The sequence below is a fragment of the Geospiza fortis genome, unplaced genomic scaffold (genome assembly GCF_000277835.1).
Source record: "Geospiza fortis unplaced genomic scaffold, GeoFor_1.0 scaffold320, whole genome shotgun sequence".
Classification (NCBI taxonomy): domain Eukaryota; kingdom Metazoa; phylum Chordata; class Aves; order Passeriformes; family Thraupidae; genus Geospiza; species Geospiza fortis.
In genome coordinates this window covers 539028-558903 of record NW_005054532.1, presented here as the reverse complement: position 1 = coordinate 558903, position 19876 = coordinate 539028, and the positions used below count along the sequence as shown (strand labels likewise).

At 57.0% G+C, this 19876-nt stretch overlaps 1 protein-coding gene across 1 annotated transcript in view; it reads left to right on the top strand.

Annotated features, from left to right (window-relative positions):
- Positions 1–19876, top strand: part of PCDH1 (protocadherin 1) — a 56528-nt gene that overhangs the window by 35976 nt on the left and 676 nt on the right. The window contains 2 exon segments of the mRNA XM_031063802.1: positions 19680–19871; positions 19874–19876. The exon segment at positions 19874–19876 is cut by the window's right edge and continues 676 nt beyond it. Coding sequence (XP_030919662.1) covers positions 19680–19871; positions 19874–19876 — 195 coding nt within the window.

Sequence of the window (19876 nt, the reverse complement as noted above, 5' to 3'; positions counted from 1 at the left end):
CCTCCCCAGGATGCTGCTGTCCCTGTGCATGGGGAGGTGACCCTGCCCTCACTGTGTGGATTTTCTGGACAATCCTGCAGAGACCCCAGGCCTGGGGAGCAGCTGGGAGCTGCTGACCCCAAGCTCACCCTGTTCCTTGGAATCACTCTTGGGCTTGGTCAGCTCCATGGCAAACTTTGAGACTTTCCTTAAGGGAATCAACTACAAACAGATGGGAATGTGGAAGTTTTTAGCTAAGAATTATAAAATAACTCCCTGAGGGAAGGCGCCTTCTTCTGACCCAGGGAAGGGAGGATTTCCCATCTTCCCAACAAGGGAGGCCAAACTGTGTCATGGAACTCCTCCGGTCCAAGGCAGGAATGTTTTCCATCACATTCCACCTCAGCAGGCCTGGGAAAAGGTTCTCACCTGGCAGAACATGACCCCCGTGACATTAAAACAGGAACCCAACCCACACAGGACTTGGCATTTTCCTTTTCCCTGGCAATGGTTGCAAATTCCGATGCAAATGCCCATGCAAATGGTCATGCACAGCTATTCTTATCTCTGGGCCAAATCTCAACATCCCTTCTTTGGTAGAAAGTCGATTTTCCAAAAATAGTTTACGTCAGCCTCCAACTATTCATGTCTTCAGCTCGAGTTCGTTAAACCCGGTTCCAGGAAGAGTTTTCCGAATTAGATCTGCAATGGCAATGGGAGGGTGGGGCCCTTCTTTTCTTGTCCCACGTTCCTCTCCAGGGAGGACATTTCCTTGGAGTGATGGGTTGGGTGAAGCTGCTTCAGGCTCTTCTTTTGTGTTTCCCAGCCCATTTTAAAATGAACGTTTGAACTTGGGCTGTCGTTTCTTCAGACAGCTGGGGACAGCCAGGAATGGGAATGATGATTTCTCCTGAGCCACAATGCTCTGTGTGTTTTGACAGCAGAATAGGCAGGTTCCTCCTGTCCCTCCTGGCTGGCTCACCCCTGTCCCTGGGCCATCCTGCTGTCCCAGCACAGCTCCATGGTCAGCTGGACAGGGGAGTGACCAGGCTGAGGTTTTGCTGGGTCACATTTTTTTGGCCAATTTTGCTCTCCAGACAGAGCAGTTTTCCCACCCTGCCTGCTCTGTGGCTCCACAAAGAGCTGAAGTTGCAGGAAGACGGGATTCTGCGGGAGGCAGGGATTCTGAGCTTGGCATTCAGCTTTAGAACACGTCTAAACCAGAAAAAGCCACCGAGTGTAAAAGCAACAGACAGGCAGGATCCCTCAGCAGCCCCAGACTATTTGTTGTTTTCAAAGACCTGCTTCCTTAGAAAGCTCCTTTTGAAGTAATTTGACGTGCCATTTCCAGCTCCTGTGTGATCTACCGCAGTTATTCCCCTTTATCTGCCTCCCAATGCTCCGGAATGTCTCCATAAACCTGCCTGGAAGTGCCTCTGCCCGTGCAAGGGACCTGCATTAGCGTGGGATTTAAACTTAATGCCAGAGGAGCTTACAAACTCTCCCGTTTGAGCTTCTCGTGGACTCCACACCGCGGTTTCTTTCTCATAAAAATAGCAGGTGGCTGAGTTTGAAGGATCGGTCAGGTGTGGATCCCTCACATGGAAAATCCCTCTCGCTGGCAGGAGATAGAGGATAAGGGATTCATCCCTGTCCCCGGTGAAATCAATGGGAGCTTTGCTGGTGAGACAGGTCAGGTGTCAGTCTCAGTTGTTGGCTCTTCCCCGGGATTTGCTCCTTTGTGCTGTCACCATTAAAGAATCTCTCTTCCTGTCTCCTTCCCACGGGCTCTCATCCATCCTGGTTTGAAGTCCCCTCCGTTAAGTGGCTGGAACGCCAGCGCTCCGCTTCCCCGGCGGAGAGGACACTCCATAAATCCGCCATTAGTCATGGATGTGCTGAGCCGTCCAGGGCCAGGCTGCTGTGCCTCAGAGGTTATCAAACCATGGCAGCCCCTGCGTTTGCCTCTCCTTCCCGAGGGCTCCGTTCCCTGCCAGCATCCAGGGCTCATTTCCCGGGAGCTGAGGCGGCCACGCTTTGCTCAGGGACACGACAGCGGCCACGTGCAGCTCAGTCCTTGTTCCCTGGCCAGTGTGACTGGAGCTGGGCTCCCTTTCCAGCTCCTCTGAGCAGGACAAGAAGCTTCCAACAAGCAGGAGTTGGGGAATTTATGTGTTGGTGGCCAGAAGGCTCCGTTTTCCCAGCAGAGACACGCAGGGACATTGTCTGTGTGTGTTGTCCCCAGCAGGGTGGAGAGGGGGTCATGCCTCTGAACGGGGTACAAGGCTCCCAAATGATCCCTGTGAGACATTTCAGGGACATTTCCTCATGGAAAAGGAGGGCTGAACCTCACTGGTGGGAGCAGGGAACCTCCCAGGGTGTCATGGACACCAAGCCCTACCTGGATGCTCCTTCCCCAAAAACAAACATCCAGACCTCATTCCTGGGCTTGGGGGACAAGAACAGGGAAGGATCCCCCCAAAGTGCTCTGTTCCAGCGCTCTTGTCTGGCAGGGAGCTCATGTCAGAATGAGCTGGATGATGAGGACTCTGCTCGTGGTAGCTGTGGTCATGCTTGGATTTACACTTGGCACCTTTACTCTGGTGTGAGACTGGTGTTGGGCTAAAATAACATCATTTTTCCAATAATTTGGGGGACACTGGCAGGGATGCTGTGAATCGGGAAGAAATCAGCTCAGGTGGGCCATGGGTGAAACCTGTGACTCTCCTGTAGTCTGTGCTCTGTATCACTCAGGTATAAAATGTTCATCCAGGGATGAACCCTCTGCACAAGGAGCATGGGAGAGGCTGGGGAAGGGACGCAGCAGGGAACAGCAGCGTGCTGGGATGCACAGGTTCCTGGGAACAGCAGTTCTCAGTCAGCTGTGTGTGTCTGGGTTGGTACAACCTGCCTGGACGTGAGGAAACAAGGAGGCAGCAGGAGGAGGGGGTCAGGATGTGATCCCTGCTCAGGGATGTCGGAATGGCTGTCGTGTTGTTTTATCGCTGCCGAGGAAAGAGAAAATGGAGCAGGGAATGCAAAATGACAGAGAGTGAGGAGATGTGATATTTGCCTGATGTATTTTGCTGGTAATTAGTGTAATGCCAATTAGACAGAAGTAATATTTTTTTTCCCCTTCCTCAGCTGTATAATTTATTGCTGGAATATATGCCAGCTCAAACTGAGATATTAAACTCAGAGTGATGTGGAGATCTCTGCTCCTTGAGGATCTCTAGATGAAATTACCCAGACAACAGGGATCTTGACAAAAGTAAGGCTGACTCTATCCAGAAAGAAAACGAATCAAAGCCAAAGGAATTTTTGTATTCCACGTCTGGCGTCTTGCTGCTTATTAGCCACACAGGAAGGGGCCCCCACAGAGATGCAGCAACATCAGTGAGAAAAGGCAAATATCTCGCCTTTCCTGCAAACAATGCCACTTGCTGGCTATTGTTCCCCTATCAGCTTCCCTGAGGAGCAGATCCCGGGCCCTTCCCGTGCTCGGGCTGCAGGTAAACCCTGCCGCCCCCGCGCATTCCATTTGTCATTCCCCGAGCCCTGTTTGCTCCCACACCGGGACAGCAGCGCCGGGGTTGTTTCGCCTCCGGCTCCCCCGGGACGTGGAGCTCTTTAATGATGATGTACGGCTTCCTTCAAAGGGTCAATTGCTGGCCTGGACCTCTCCAATCGTGCATCCCTCGGAGCTCTGTACCTGGGCACAGACGCTGCTTTGCTCCGTGCCTGCCGCACACGGATTTTCCCTCGCATGAGGAGCAGACCTGCTCTTGCTGTCTCCTCCCTTTGGAAAAATAACTGCAAAAAACGATGCCCGTCGACCGATTCTGGAAATTTTCCTCCGTCTCTGTTGGACTGTGAAACCCAAATCTTCCTGTGCTCATCCTGCTGCTCCCTGGTGCTGTGCTCCGGGCACATCTCCCTCTGACACGGGGGGGATGATGGATCCCGCTTGTCCCGCCTGGGTTTCAGGATTTTGTAATCCTCACTGGCTCTTTAAAGCGTGTTTTATTCATGGCAGCCTTTAGGACTGCCTCTGGCAGGCCTCCCTCGAGTGGTGCAAACTTTATTGCATCTCTCCTCCAGCAGCCTGTAAACTGCAGCACCCAGGGGTAGCTGGAGGTTGATATTCCCTATCGGAAGCGATTTTCGGTCTTTTCCCTGCTTTCCCACAGGGGCTTCTTGCTGCCATCCTAAAAACAAACACAGGGCACAGCAAAATTCATCAGGATCGGGGTTTTTTTTCCCAAATGAGCCATCACCAGGCTGCCCTGTTCCTAAACATCCCCATATCCTGTGTTTGCTCCTTCAGCTGGATGCTTTGGCACAATCCCTCCTGTTTTTCCAGGAGAAGGGGATTTCTCCCCCGTCCTGGCCATCAGATAAGGGGATTTCTCCCCAATCCTGGACATCAGAGAAGGGGACTTCTCCCCAGTCCTGGCCATCTGAGAAGGGGATTTCTCCACAATCCTGGACATCAGAGAAGGGGATTTCTCCCCAGTCCTGGCCATCTGAGAAGGGGATTTCTCCCCAATCCTGGACATCAGAGAAGGGGACTTCTCCCCAGTCCTGGCCATCTGAGAAGGGGATTTCTCCACAATCCTGGACATCAGAGAAGGGGATTTCTCCCCAGTTCTGGCCATTAGGGCAGCAGATCCTTTCAGTGCTTGGTGTGGAATCCCAGCAGGAGGACAAATGCTGCAATTCAAGCCCCAGGGTTGATTCCTTGGGGTGAATTTTGCCTGCACCACAGGAGGACGTGACCGGCGCTGCTCCTGCCACGTGCCAGGCACAAACCCTCTCCCCGTGGCGCTCCCACTGCAGATTTTCAGCCTCGCAGGCTGTGGGCGTTGGAGGCGTCAATAAGGAGCGTTTTCAGCTGCTTTGTGGCACGGCTGCACTGCAGAGAAAGGGGCTGGGCAGCCCAGGGGTTGGGGCTCTGGATCTCAGAGCAATCGGCAGAGAAACGGCCCCGTTTGATGTGGGATCATTCCCGCAGGGTTCCCTGGCTGTATCCCTGCTCCCAGGCTCCCAGGAGTGCTGTGTGGTGGATTTCAGGTGGGTTTGGTTCCCCAGGGCTGGGTTTGGGATGCAGGGCTGTGTGTGCCCCCAGCAGGGACAGCACAGCCCAAGAGCCTCGCCCTGCACTGAGTGCCCGTCCCCTGATCCTTGTCACAGGCACCACAAATTCCAGCAGGGATCTGCCTCTTCCCCCGCTCAGGACAGGCTGTAAGGGAGCTGCAGTGATGTGAGGGTGCTCCCTTTCCTCGGAAGCAGCCCAGGAAAGATCCGTGGCAAGGAAACAAAGCGTCCACCTGCAAATCCACACTGTCATTTCCTCTGCCGGCTTCCTTGGGGTTTGGCTTGACTCTCTTCCAAGGGCTCTTCCTTCTCCCTGCTCCGCTTGCCTCCGAGTGGTCTCGGTTCCCTTTGTTTGCAGATCCCCTCCTTGAGAGGAGCCCTTTTCATAAACTTGTGGGTTTTTTGTCACTTAAACACCTCCCTGACTTCAAAGGCCGGGAACAGCACTTGGCTCTGTGGCTCCCGGCCCCCCTGCGCCCACCATTTCCCCCCATCCATTGTCCTGCCAGGGAAGGATTATTAAATTGTTGATGGAGCTGAACAATGGTTTTGTTCAAAGGCAGACATGCGAACGCCACTTCTTTTCTCCTTGACACAAGAGCTTTAATACCCGGGAACAATGAGAGGCAGCCACCAAGGAGCAAACACTGGAGAGGACTCACAAAGCCAGGCTGGGATTCCCAAATCCCTGTGTGCATGAACTGGTGCTCCTTGGAGTGCTCCCTGTGGCTGTAGGTGAGGTGAGAGACCTGGCCGTGCTGAAAATTAATTAAAAATAATCCAATTATTGCCTGTTAATTCTGGCTTGTGTGATTAGGACACGAGCAGGGGGTGGGAGAGGACCACCCTTTGCACAGAATCATGGAGCTAAGGTTGGAAAAAATCTCTGAGATCATCAAGTCTAACTGTTTCCCCAGCAGTGCCAAGGCCACCACTAACCCCTGTCCCCAGGTGCCACATCCACATGTGACACAGTGTTCACAGGGGTCTGAGGATGAGGGAAGAGATGAGGATCTGACTCCATGTATCAGAAGGCTAATTGATTATTTTTTGATATATATTACATTAAAACTATACTAAAAGAATAGAAGAAAGGATTTCATCAGAAGGCTAGCTAAGAATAGAAAAAGAAAAATAATAACAAAAGCTTGTGTCTCGGACAGAGAGTCCGAGCCAGCTGGGCTGTGATTGGCCATTAATTAAAAACAACTCTATGAGACCAATCACAGATCCACCTGTTGCATTCCACATAATCATTGTTTACATTTTGTTCCTGAAGCCTCTCAGCTTCTCAAGAGAAAAAATCTTAAAGAAAAGATTTTTCAGAAAATATCATAGCTACACACATGGCTTTGAAATCCCTCCAGGGTGACTCCACCACTGCCCTGGACAGCTCTGAGCATCCCTCTGGGATGAAATGTTCCCTGATGTCCAACCTGAACCTCTCCTGCTGCAGCTTGAGGCCACTCATCCTGGGAGCAGCTCCTGATTTCCTCTCCTGTCAGGGAGTTGTGCAGAGCCACAAAGTGTCCCCTGAAGCTCCTTTTCTCCAGCTGAGCCCCTTTCCCAGCCCCTCCCTGGCTCCCATTCCCAGCACAGTCTGGCTCCTGGCGCTCGGGGCGTGCCGGGCACAAAGGAGGAGGCAGCAGGAAAAGGAGGAGGGGGTCAGGATGTGATCCCTGGCTCCAGCCAGGCTGTGCCTCTGGAGCAGCTCTGCAGTGAGGATCCTGCCCTGCACAGCCTCAGCTCTGACATTTTGTGCTGCACAGGCTCCTTTCCGATGGCTTATCGCCTCAGCTGCTTTCCAGCGCCACAGCTTCAATTTTCCATGCTGGGTTTCCCTCAGGTTGATTTCTCTTTCTGTTTTTCATGACTTTTAGCCGAGCTGTTCCAGCTCGTTTTGGAGAACAAGCCGTGCTGCCTCAGCCCTGCTAACAAAGGGATTATGAAAATTTCCTTTCAAGATCCATTAGCTTAACCACACTTTGGGAGGGAGGGCTGGGATTTGGCATGGGAGCTGCCAGCAGCAGCTGGGGGCTGCTTGTCCCAAAATGTGCTCTGAATGTACCTCAGAACACATCCCTGGGGAGCTGTGCCCACACTGCCCTGTGTGGCCTTCAGACAACAGCATTCCCAGGGTTTATCCATCGCGGGAATGGATTCCAACTGACACAGGAGGTTTAGATTGGATATTAGGGAAAAAATCTTTCCCTGTGAAGGTGGTGGCGCCTTGAGCTTGCCCAGAGCAGCTGTGGCTGGCCCTGGATCCCTGGCAGTGTCCAAGGCCAGGCTGGACAGGACTTGGAGGAGCCTGGGACAGTGGGAGGTGTCCCTGCCATGGCAGGGAACAGGATGAGCTTTGAGGTGCCTTCCAACCCAAACTACTCTGTGATTCCACGGTCCTGTGCTCCATGTTCTCTTTCAGACAGCAGCCAGGGTTTGCTGCCATTGCTTTGTGGGCATCCATCCTGTTCCCTGATTCACATCCCTCAGCTGCTCGGTGGTCTCCCTCCCTCCTGGACATTTCCCAGTGCTCTGTGCTCCCCAGGTTTCTTTGGGATGCTGGGTTCAGCATGGCAGGGATTGTCCTTTTCCTCTGGGAGGAAAAGGAACTCCTGCTCCAGGGTGTGGGTAACAGCTCAGAGATGGCCTTTGGTGCTCTAAGGACTTGCAGGGTCCTTGTTGCTGACAGCCTCAGTTTTGGAGAAATCCAGCAAAGTTTGGAAATTTTCAGGTTGGTACCTCAGTGTCAATTGGTGGGTAAAGCAGCGAAAGGAGGGTGGCTCTGCTCTGGGCCTCTGGGGTCAGGGTGCACCTGAGGGAGCCCAGGGGTGCCCAGGGGTGCCCAGGTGGGCAAGGAGGCCGTGGGCAGCTGGCCTGGATCACAACCAGTGTGGCAGCAGGAGCAGGGCAGGGCCTGTCCCCTGTGCTGGCACTGCTGGGGCACCTCGAGGGCTGTGTCCTGTTCTGGGCCCTCATGGGCACAGAGCCCTGGAGGGGCTGGAGCGTGTCCAGGGCAGGGAACGGAGCTGGGAAGGGGCTGGAGCCCCAGGAGAGGCTGAGGGAGCTGGGAAGGGGCTCAGCCTGGAGCAAAGGAGGCTCAGGGGGCCCTTGTGGCTCTGCACAGCTCCTGCCACATGGAAAGGATGATTAAACATGGGCAGGGGCTGCCCAGGGAGGTTTGGAGTGCCCATCCCTGGAGGTGTCCAAGGAAGGGCTGGAGGTGGCACTGAGTGCTCTGGGCTGGGGACAAGGTGGGGATGGGGCACAGCTGGGACTCTTTGGTCCTGGGGGGCTTTTCCAACCTCAGTGATCCTGTGGATTCTGTGGGAGAGCTGCTCTGAGGGATCTGGGAGATGGAACCAGTCTGAAGTGCTTCCCCCAAGGCCTTTCCTTGTCTCATTCCCAGGCTGTGACAGTGCCCAGCTCCCCCTGGAGCAGAGCTGTCCCCACGTCCCCCCACGCCTGGCACAGGGCTGGCACTCAGGGGTCCCTCGCTGCCTCCCCAGTCCCAGCCAGCACAGAGGGACTCCTCCTTTATCTTCTTTCCCTCTGATTGTCCCTCCCTGGGCCTGTTCTCCCTTCTCCTGCTCTTCCTGGTGCGCTGGCAGAGCTGCCTCAAGCTCCAGTGCCCCCGATGATGAGCTGCTGGCAGCCAGGGCAGCAGGCTGCAGCTTTAATTAAATGATAAGGGCAGAGCCCCGGAAGTGGGGAGATAAGTGCAGTGGTGTCTGCCACCACACTTGCCCAGGCTCTTTCTAATTAGCTTTGAGAAGCTCTGGAGAGGCAGATTAACCCTTGCAGGGGCTGGGTGAGTGCTGGGATGCAGCAGGAGGAGGGTGCCCAGGCCAGCCCCAGGGATGCCAGGCTGCAATGCCGTGGTTTGGTGGGATGGGGCTGCACGGGACCCTCTGTGCTCCCCCCAGCCCAGGGCAGAGGGGACAGGTCAGGGAGGATCAGACCTGGCCTCTCACGGGCTCAGGCACTTTCAAAGCTCAAGGATTATGTGCTTTGCTCCTCCTGGAAGAAGCATTTGCTGCTGTGCCATGTCCCTGCTGGGTGGGGGGACTGTCCCCAGCCCCACAGGGCACAATGCTGCCATGGCTCAGGTCTCCAGCCCCTCTGGGACCATGACGAGTGGTTCTCTGAGAGCTGGGGACTTGGGGACACGGGGTAGGAGGACCACTGTGTGTCACCAGCCCCTGATAAAATGGACTGGCAGCTGCCCAGGACCTGCTGCCACCAGGGCCACCCCCTGTCCCTCCCCCAGGTGCAGCTGAGAGTGAAGCACACCAGAGGGCTGGGGAGGGCACCTGGGCTGTGGGCACGGTGTCACCAGGGCAGTGGGTGCTCACAGTGGCACTGGTGACACTGCTCCTGCTGGCCTGGCCCCTGGTGGTCACCCTGGCTGGCAGCACAGGGCACCCAGAGTGTGCCAGGGAGCTCTGGGGTGGGCACTCCTGTGTCCCCAGGGAGTTCTGGCCATTCCTGTGTCTCCAGGGAGCTCTGGGATGGGCATTCCCTGTCCCCAGGGATCTCTGTCATTCCTGTGTCCCCAAGGAGCTCTGGGGTGGCCATTCCTGTGTCCCCAGGGAACTTTGGGTGAGCCATTCCTGTGTCCCCAAGGAGCTCTGTGACAGCCATTCCCTGTGTCCCCAAGGAGCTCTGGGATGACCATTCCCATGTCTCCAGGGAGCTCTGGGGTGGCCATTCCTGTGTCCCCAAGGAACTTCGGGACAGCCATTCCCATGTCTCCAGGGAGCTCTGGGACAGCCATTCCTTGTGTCTCCAGGGAGCTCTGGGATGCCCATTCCTGTGTCGCCTGAGAGCTCTGCCATTCCCATGTCCCCAAGGAGCTCTGGGGTGGCCATTCCCATGTCCCCAGGGATCTCGGGGGACAGCCATTCCTGCGTCCCCAGGGAACTCTGGGAGAGCCATTCCATGTTCCCAGGGATCTCTGCCATTTCCTGTCCCCAAGGAGCTCTGTGACAGCCATTCTCTGTCCCCAGGGAGCTCTGGGATGGCCATTCCATGTCCCCAGGGATCTCTGCCATTCCCTGTCCCCAGGGAGCAGGTGGGGATGGCGAATGCAGGGGGGGATGGCGAATGCAGGTGGGGATGGGGAATGCAGGCAGGAGCAATCAGGAGCGATTTGGCAGCAGGAAGGGCCATCCCAGGCATGCAGGAGCTGGCAGCCCCGGGGGTGGCAGGAGCTGCTGCTCCCTCCCCTGGGATTTGCATCATTAGCCCTGAGCTCCCCATCGCAGCTGCTGGGGCAGGAGCTCCACTGCCCAAATTCCATTCTTTAGGGCCTTTGTGTGCCCCTAAAGGAACCTCAGGTGCTGGTGCTCCCCTGGGGCTGCAGGAGCCAGTGCTGGAAGAGCCTTTGGTTATTCCACGGATTGGTTTGGACTCCCCAAGGTTTCTGGTGGATATTTGTGGAATGTCTCTGGTCTGTGGGACAGCCAGAGGATACTGCTGGGATGTGAATGGATCCAGGGTTTCACTCTGGAGCTGGGTTGGTTGTTTCATGCAGGGTGAGTGAGGAGATTGCCCAGCAATGCTCATTCTGTGCCTTTGCTTTTGGCTGCTGTGAGTTTTAGCTGCAGGGACCTGATTTTTCATAGAGGGCGTGGGCCAGGTACCAAATATTCTGAGAAGCACCAGTGAAATGTGCCCAGATAATTTATTTCTGGAAGGAGGAGAGAAAATTGCTGGTTTTCCTCATTAGGAGAGCAACATCCCCCATCCTCCAGCCCCTTTTTAGAGGAGGAGTTTTCTGTGATCTCTTGACCCTTTCCTTGTACCCTCCCCAGTTTCTGCAGCCTCTGGGGCAGAGTCTCAGTGGCAAATCAGCTCCTTCCCTGTTCAACCTCCCAGGGGCTCTGTCCTCTCCCTGGAAGCCACAAAGGCACCCAGGGGAAATATTTCCCTCCAGAGTGAGACTCTGCTCTGCATCAGGAAGCAGGAGGAGAATTAAGGCTGCCTGGACAATCCTAATTTTGGCATTTCCTAACCTTTGGACCCTGTAATCCTATTTAGGTGCTTCTTAACATAATTATTCAGCAGTTTAATGTAATAATTCTGCTTTTTATAGTCCAGTGAAGGTTGAAGCCCCTCTGTGCCAGGGTAGGAGATCATGGGGGTGGCACCACGGCCACAAAATCTGTTATAGGGGGGTTGAATTTGTTTTGCTGGGTATCACAGGGAAGCTGTGGGGTGATGGGGATTTTGGGAGCCCTCAGTGTGTTCTGAGCCCTGCAGGGACATTCTCAGTGTCTGGGAACATCCATCTGCCTGCCATTGCTGTGGCGATGTGGCCGCTGTGACTGCAGCAGGGAGGCGGCTCCTCCTGCACACATGGGAAACACATCCCCTGGGAATGGGGAATGGAAACACATCCCCTGGGAATGGGGAATGGAAAAACATCCCCTGGGAATGGGGAAAAAGGGAAACACATCCCCTGGGAATGGGGAATGGAAACACATCCCCTGGGAATGGGGAATGGAAACACATCCCCTGGGAATGGGGAATGGAAACACATCCCCTGGGAATGGGGAATGGAAACACATCCCCTGGGAATGGGGAATGGAAACACATCCCCTGGGAATGGGGAATGGAAACACATCCCCTGGGAACAGGGAAAAGGGAAACACATCCCCTGCGAGTGGGAAAAGGGAAGAACACATCCCCTGGGTGTGGGGAAAAGTAAGAACACATGCCCTGGGAGTAAAGGTAAGGAAAAACAGATCCCCTGGGAGCAGGGAAGAGGGAGAACACATCCCCTGGGATCTGGGAAAAGGCAGGACACATCCCCTGGGAGCCAGGCAAAGCTCCCCAGCCCCAGCTGTGTTCCAATGCTGAGCCAGGTGGGTCCATCTCTCCACATCCCGTCCTGGGCCGTGCTGGGCTGCCCTCGGCAGGGGTTGGGAAGGCGTTTGCAGCTCTGCAGTGCCGGGATGCCCTGCGGGGGCTGAGGCTGCTCCGTGTGTGCAGAGCCCGCTCCCTTCGGGCCGAGCCGAGCTGTGTGTGCTGCCCAGCGCGGGCAGAGCAGCGGGGCTGGAGGGGCCGCGGGATGCCGGGCTGCTTCCAGCTCCTGGAGCCCAGAGAAGCCTGTGCGTGCCCGGCAGCACCTGGGCAGCTCCGGGGAAGTGTGGAACAGCGGGTGCTGCTCGTTGTCGCCCCGGGAGCCGGAGGTGTGGCTCGGAGCCGCAGTCACCCCTCGGTGGGCAGTGCCGGGTCGGGCTCCGGGAGCTGGAGCCATCTGGAGCGAGGGTGGGAACTTCGGGAAGCCATCTGGCTGGGTGTTGTAGCGCTAGGATCGGCCCCGCAGCCGTCTGCCTGGGTGATGCGGTGAGAGGAGCGCTCCTGCAGCCGGGGAGGGTGCGGGGGGAGCCCGGGGCTGCGGGAGCTCCTGCCCCTGCTCCCGGCTCCGAGCCCTCCGTGCCCATCCATCCCCGCCCCAGCAGCTCCGCAGGGCACACTGCTGAGCTCTGGGCTCGTCCTCACGGGAGTATGGGCCAGAAATGGGTGAGGAGCTGTGGGAGCGATTCTACATCCAAAAGTGTCCTGGGGATCAGCCAGGGAGGGATTGTCCTGCTCTGGGCTTGGCACTTCGAGTGCCACAACATCAGAGACCCAAAGCTGCTCCAGAGTGCCCAGAGGAGGGGCCGGGGCTGGGGAAGGCTCTGCAGGGGCCACCCGAGGAGGGCTGAGGGCTCTGGGCTGGTTCAGCTGCAGAGAGGAGCCCAGGGCAGAGCTCAGGGAAGGAGGGAACGGCTGCAGGGGAGCTTTGGGATGGACACCAGGGAAAGGTTCTTCCCCAGAGGGTGCTGGCACTGCCCAGGCTGCCCAGGGAATGGGCACGGCCCCGAGGCTGCCAGAGCTCCAGGAGCCTTTGGGCACCAGGGATGCACAGGGGGGACTGCTGGGGGGTCTGGAGCTGGATTGATGATCCTTTTGGGTCCCTTCAGCCCAGAATATTCCATGATTCCCTGCTGGAATAATGCACTGGCTGTGCCCCCCTGAATTGGGGACCGTGAAGGGGCAACTTGCTGTGAGCTTGTGAAGGAGATCCTGGCTCCAGAGCCACCTGCAGCACAGCTCCCCTCTCCCAACAGCCCTGGCAAGGGGAAAACGTGCTGGGAATGAGGCACGGAGCTGCCTAATGCCTGTTCCCTGCAGGAAACTCGGGATGGGATGGGATGGGATGGGATGGGATGGGATGGGATGGGATAGGATAGGATAGGATAGGATAGGATAGGATAGGATAGGATAGGATAGGATAGGATAGGGTGGGATAGGATATCAATGGGATGAGACAGAATAGGATAGGATAGGATAGCAATGGGATAGGATAGGATAGGATTCTATTCATGGGATGGAATAGGACTGGATAGCAATGGGGCTAGCCAGTGTAAGAACATGGCATGTTGGGCTGCACAATCCCACCTGTTCCTAAGGGTGTCTGAGGAGGGAGGGGAGCAGCACCGGTGCCTGGAGGAAGCATCTCGGCAGGGAAGTGGTGTCTGGAGGGAGCAGTGTGTAAAACATGGAACCTGGAGGAGATGGCTCCACTGCAGCAGCGCTGCCTGCAGGGAAGGCAGCAGCGGGGGGGGCAGCACCTGGAGGCAGCAGCAGCACAGAACATGGCACCTGCAGGGGGACCCGTGCCTGGAGGCAGCAGCGCCGTGGGGATGGCATTTCCCAGGAATGGCACTGCAGGGAATGGCACCTGGAGGGAGCAGCACCATGGGAGAGCTGTGCCTTCGGGAGTGCGCCGTGGGGAACACACCTGGGGGGACACACCTGGGGACACACCTGGGGGGACACAGCTGTGAGGAATGGCGCTGTGGGAGAGTGGCACCTGTGGAGAATATTGGCACCGGCAGCTCTGCCATGGGCAGGAGGGAGCAGCATTCCTGGGAATGGTTCCTGGAGGAGCCATGGTGCAGGAGAACAGCACCAGGAATGGTGAAATAGGGAATGGTGCCAACTGCCAGGAGCTGTGGGGCGGGAAGGGAGTCCTTGTCGCACAGGGAGGGGGGACAGTGCTGCTGGGAGGTGATGTCATGGGGGGCCACCACCCTCAGGGACATCCCAGAGGGGTCTGCAGAGTCCTGAGGGCCAGGAATGGGAGAGGAGGCATTCCCAGGTGTCCACAGCACGGTGGCCAGGCTGCCTGTCCTGGGAGCCCTGCCCCGTTCCCTGGCTCAGGACAGACCTCTGGAACCCCTGGCAGCCCAGGTGCAGCGTGGGCCCTGCTCTGTCCCTCTGTCCCCAGGGCCAGCACAGGTCAGGGCTCTGGGGCTCTGCTTTTGGGGCAGCTGGCTGGATGAGTTCTCCCCAGGGAGGGAAGAAGGCTCTTTCTGATCCCAGCTTTGGGAAAGCATATGGTTTTCCTCCCAGCTGCTCTCCCCACAATCCCCTTCCCCATTTCCCCACACCACTGAGCCCTCCAGTCCCTCCTGGCATGCTGTGCTTCCCTCCTCCCCTTTCCTGGGCTTCTCTGCATCCTCTGCCGTGCTCTGCTCTGTCACAGCCCCTCTGCCTCCCCTCCCAGAGCTGCTCCAGCACTTCCCCTCCCTTCCAAGACTTCTCCTGTGCTGTATCATCCATCCCCGCTCTCCCTGCACTGACGCAAGTGGAAGACACAGGAAGACCAAACCAGGCTGGGGATAAAAACCAGGCTGGCATAAAAAACGTGCTCAGGGCTGGCTCAGCCTCTGCTTGGAGCTCCCAGGCTTGCAGAGGGCGAGGGAACCTCTGCCCATCTCCTGCAGGAGATGGAAGCGCTGCTGGCTGAGGCTGCTGCTTTTGTGTTGTTCCCAAAGTGCCCCAGAGCTGTGCTGGGATCCCCCAGTAAGGTTTGGAGGAGCCCTGTGACAGGATGAGCTCCTGCTCTGCGTGGGGAGAGAGGGAGACAGGAGTAATTAGCAGCAGCACCAATTTGTGCCTCTTCCCAGAGGAGCCAACCTGGCATCTCTGAGGGTGTCCTGGTGTAAAACCCCAACGGTGCCCCCCAAGAAACCAAAGGGATCCAACTTTTCCTGCCCTGGGTTCATCCCTGAGGAGGAAAACACCCCGAGGCAGCTGATGAGGGGATGCCAGAGAGAGGCAAAGCTGCAGGAAGGGGGGAGCCAGGAGGATGTGAGGGCTGTGAATGCCCAAGCAACCACTTCCCTGCCTGGGAAGCACAGTCTGGTGGCCTGGAATAACCAGGATGGGCCAAAGCTCAGGAAAACACAGCAGCTGCACAGAGCTTTACTTGGTGTGACCAGGACACTCTGTTACCAGAGAGGGCGTGGCCATCCTCTTCATCCCTGGGAATGTTGTCACATTCCAGGGCCTCAGAGGCACAAAAGTGCGTTTTGGGTGGAGGAGGGATCGGAAATCCCGAGCACCCTTTGTGCATCCCGAGGTGAGGGCCTGCCTCCTCACCACCCCACAAAACTGGGGAAAATCCATGGGCAGAATTCCCACCGAGGAGGGATTTGTGCTTGTCTGGTGGCACACTGGAGTCCCTGAGCCACCAGCATGTGCTGGGAATTAGGCCATGGGGTCGTGTTTTCCCTCAGTCCCAGCTATTCAGGAGTTGCACCCTGCCCTGTTCCGGGCTCATGGCACAGAATCCGCTCTGCCAGCGAGCGGACAACGCTGGAAAAAGGCTCCAGTGCCAGGAGCAGACAATGGGTAGAGCAGAATAAAAGACCCTGAACACAGCGTTCCTGCTTGATCCTGCCATTCCCAAGCTGCTGCTGGCACCAGGAAATCTCCGTAGCTTTGTTCCCTGCAGAGGTGGATTTTATTTCAGTCCTGCCAGTCCCCTCTGCGGGCTCGGCAAAGCTCCCTCTGCCCCAGGAAGAGAGGATGGCTCCCATCCACTCCCCTGGGAGCACAGACCACCAGGGCCTTTCTGAGAGAGGAAAAGACATCCAGGAGGAAAGCTGGTGAGGAAAGGATGGGGATAATTCCACGTGGACACGAGGGAAAGACCACAGAACAAAACCTCAAAGTGCCCAAGCCATTGCGTGGCCACTGGAGCATCCTGTGCTCCTGAGAGGAAAACCTGATGGATCCTCCTGGGTTCAGATTGCGTTCTCTGCTTGCCCAGAGTAGGGATGGAAATGGAGCCCTTGTGCCTCTGGTTGTGTATCTCATGTGGGAGAGAGAATTGAGGCAATTCCCCAGGAAACAGGGCTCTGGTGCATGGCCAGCCCCAAGGACGTGCCCCGCCAAGCTGTGCTCCCGTGCTGCCCGTGCCCCTGCCGTGTCCCCTGGGCTGCTTTTGTGCTGCTGCTTCTCGTCCCCGCCGTGTGAGCATGGCTGTCCCCGCGCCGCGAGCAGGGCCAGCATCCTGCGGGATGGATCCCAGTGTGGATCCGTGTGGGTGTCTGTGTGTGTGTGTGCGCCTCCATGTCGGTGTATCCATGTGTGTGTGTGTCTGTGTGTGTATCCCTGTGTGTATCCATGTGTGTATCCCTGTGTGTAGATCCATGTGTGTATCCATGTGTATCCCTGTGTGTAGATCCATGTGTGTATCCATGTGTATCCCTGTGTGTAGATCCATGTGTGTATCCATGTGTATCCCTGTGTGTAGATCCATGTGTGTATCCATGTGTATCCCTGTGTGTAGATCCATGTGTGTATCCATGTGTATCCCTGTGTGTAGATCCATGTGTGTATCCATGTGTATCCCTGTGTGTAGATCCATGTGTGTATCCATGTGTATCCCTGTGTGTAGATCCATGTGTGTATCCATGTGTATCCCTGTGTGTAGATCCATGTGTGTATCCATGTGTATCCCTGTGTGTAGATCCATGTGTGTATCCATGTGTATCCCTGTGTGTAGATCCATGTGTGTATCCATGTGTATCCCTGTGTGTAGATCCATGTGTGTATCCATGTGTATCCCTGTGTGTAGATCCATGTGTGTATCCATGTGTATCCCTGTGTGTAGATCCATGTGTGTATCCATGTGTATCCCTGTGTGTAGATCCATGTGTGTATCCATGTGTATCCCTGTGTGTAGATCCATGTGTGTATCCATGTGGGTAGATCCATGTGTGTGTATCCATGTGTGTAGATTCGTGTGTGTGTGCGCAGCCCCAACCCCTCCATGTGCCCAAGTTTCTGGTGTCACCACCCAGGTGGCTCCCAGAGTCCCCATGTGAGTCCCGCCGGGGCCGCCGGGCTCCAGGGAAGATCAGGATGAAGCTGGAGCAAGGAGTGAGGGAGGAGCAGCGGTGGCTGAGCGGCCTCCAGGAGGCTGGAGCAGGGCCAGGAGAGGCCGAGGAGGGGACCAGGGGGACAGGGGTGGCAGAGGCTGAAGGGGGTGTGGAGGCCGGGGCTGTGCACTGATGTGACGCTGTCGTCCTTTTTCTGCCCCTCATCAGAGTCCCCTGAGCGGAGCAGGCTGTGAAGGGGGGCTGCCATCAGGTATGTCCGTGTGCCTCCTGCCAGGATATCCCAGCTGCCAGGGGGAGCTCCCGTGGGTGCCAGGGATGCACTGTGGGCACAGGCCCCAGCCCCCAGCTGGGGGTTTGGGGAGTGTCACCGGGGGCTGGTTTAGGGCAAGCTGTGCTCACACAATGGTTGGCTGCTGACTTTGCCCCCTCATCCATGCCAGTGTCAAGCATTCCCAGCATTGTCTGGAGCCTTCTCCTGCGTCCTGTGTGTGAAAGCTGTGCCAGGGTGACTCGGGTGTGTGGCAGTCCCAAACTGGTGGCAGGAGGGAGCGCTGGCCAGGGCAGAATCCCCACCATGGTGCTCTGGTTTGCTTCTTTCCCAGGCTCAGCGAGTGCCTGTGGGTCTGCCCTGCTTTTGGGATGAGGGAATTGTGTGGACCAGTGTGTGTCCCGTGGGAAGGGGGTGTCCCACATGTCTCAGGTCCCCAGAGCTCCCCATCTCCCTCCATCAGTCTGTCAATGCAGAGAGCTCCACTGTGGTGGAGACATGGAGAGGATTTTTGGGAACCACAGGGACATCTGGAAGTCTGAGCAGCCTCGAGGTCATGAGCAGCCCCTGCTTCCACCCCAATATCACCACCAGGCTGGATCTGCTTGTGGCAGCAGGCAGTGATGTGTCCGGGGCACTCTGTGGTGTCCCAAATTGGGGCAGAAATCAAGGAATGGCTTGTGACTGGGATGGCTCTGGGAGGGACACTCAGCTCTGCATGGAAGTGCCAAATTCCAGCCTCAGAAGCCTCGTGCTGCCTGTGCCAAGGACACCTGGCCAAGGCTCAGGGACACCTGGGGCAGGGGGTGGCTGGTGTGTGAGGACACCAGATTGTGAACTGGTCTAACTGGTGCTCAGTGTCCTGGCTGTGCCAGGAGCAGAGAGCTGTGGTGCCCTGGGGTGCTGGCTCCCTCAGGGGCAGGGGTTTGGTGCACAGGGCACCCCTGGCATCTCCACAGGGCACCCCATGGCATCTCCAGCCTCTCTCAGGGTGGGCATGGCTTTGCCTCTGTGTGCTTGGGGATTGCAGGCTCCACAGGAGACCAGGATTTCTGGCTGGAGGGTGCCAGGGGAGGCTGGAATGTGGTCTGGAATGCCTGGTGGAAGTAGGGCAGGGATGCCCAAGGATGCTGCCCAGGACACACGGCTGTGCCTCAGGGCTGAGTCCAGGGCAGTTCTGTCTCTGCACAGTGATCCATGGGATGCCATTGGTGGTGTCCAATGGGAATTCCTGGAGCTTAGCAGGTTCCAGGTGGTGCCTCAACTTCTGGGATCACAGGTCTGGTGTGGTAGCATGTCCTGCCATACAAATCCAAGCTGTGGAGCCTCCCTGTGCAATCCTGGTCTCCTGAGGGGCTCGGGGAGCTCTGCCCTGTGCTCTGCCTCCTGTTTCTCTGTGGCTTTGGGTTTCCCTCCCTGCTCTGCTTTGCTCCCGTTTTTTTGTCTGTGGGTCTGGCTGCTGGAGTGTCCGTGGGTCCAGCTCCTGGGTGTCTGTGGGTCCAGCTCCTGGGGTGTCCGTGGGTCCAGCTCCTGGGTGTCTGTGGGTCCAGCTCCTGGGGTGTCCGTGGGTCTGGCTCTCAGGGTATCCATGGGTTCAGCTCCTGGGGTGTCTGTGGGTCAGGCTCACAGGGTGTCCATGAGTCCGGCTGTCCCTCCCAGAATGGGTAGGATGGAGATGTCCAGTCCTTGCTGCCCATCTCTGCATCCTGAGGCAGGGTTCCTGAAGTGGGGTTCCCAAGGCAGGGTTCCTGAGGAAGGGTTCCCAAGGCAAGATTCCCAAGGCAGGGTTCCCAAGGTGGAGTTCCTAAGGCAGGGTTCCCAGGGTGGGGTTCCCAAAGCGGGGTTCCTGAGGAAGGGTTCCCAGGGTGGGGTTGCTGAGGCGGGGTTCCCAAAGCGGGGTTTCTGAGAAGGGCTCCCAAGGAAGGGTTCCTGAGGAAGGGTTCCCAAGGCAGGGTTCCCGAGGGAGGTTCCCAGAGCTAACACCGCTGTCCCTTGAGGGTTCCCAGGGTGGGGTTGCTGAGGCGGGGTTCCCAAAGCGGGGTTTCTGAGAAGGGCTCCCAAGGAAGGGTTCCTGAGGAAGGGTTCCCAAGGCAGGGTTCCCGAGGGAGGTTCCCAGAGCTAACACCGCTGTCCCTTGTTCCCTGCAGATCTCCGGCCTCTGCCCGATGTAGCCATGACTGGGACCTGCACCCGGGAGTGCACAGAGTTCGGCCACTCTGACACCTGCTGGATGCCTGGCCAGTCCTCCCCCAGCCGCAGGCCCAAGAACGCCCTCAAACTCTCCACTTTTGTGCCTTACCAAGACAGAGGGAGTCAAGAGCAAGTCGGGAACGGCAGCCCCAGA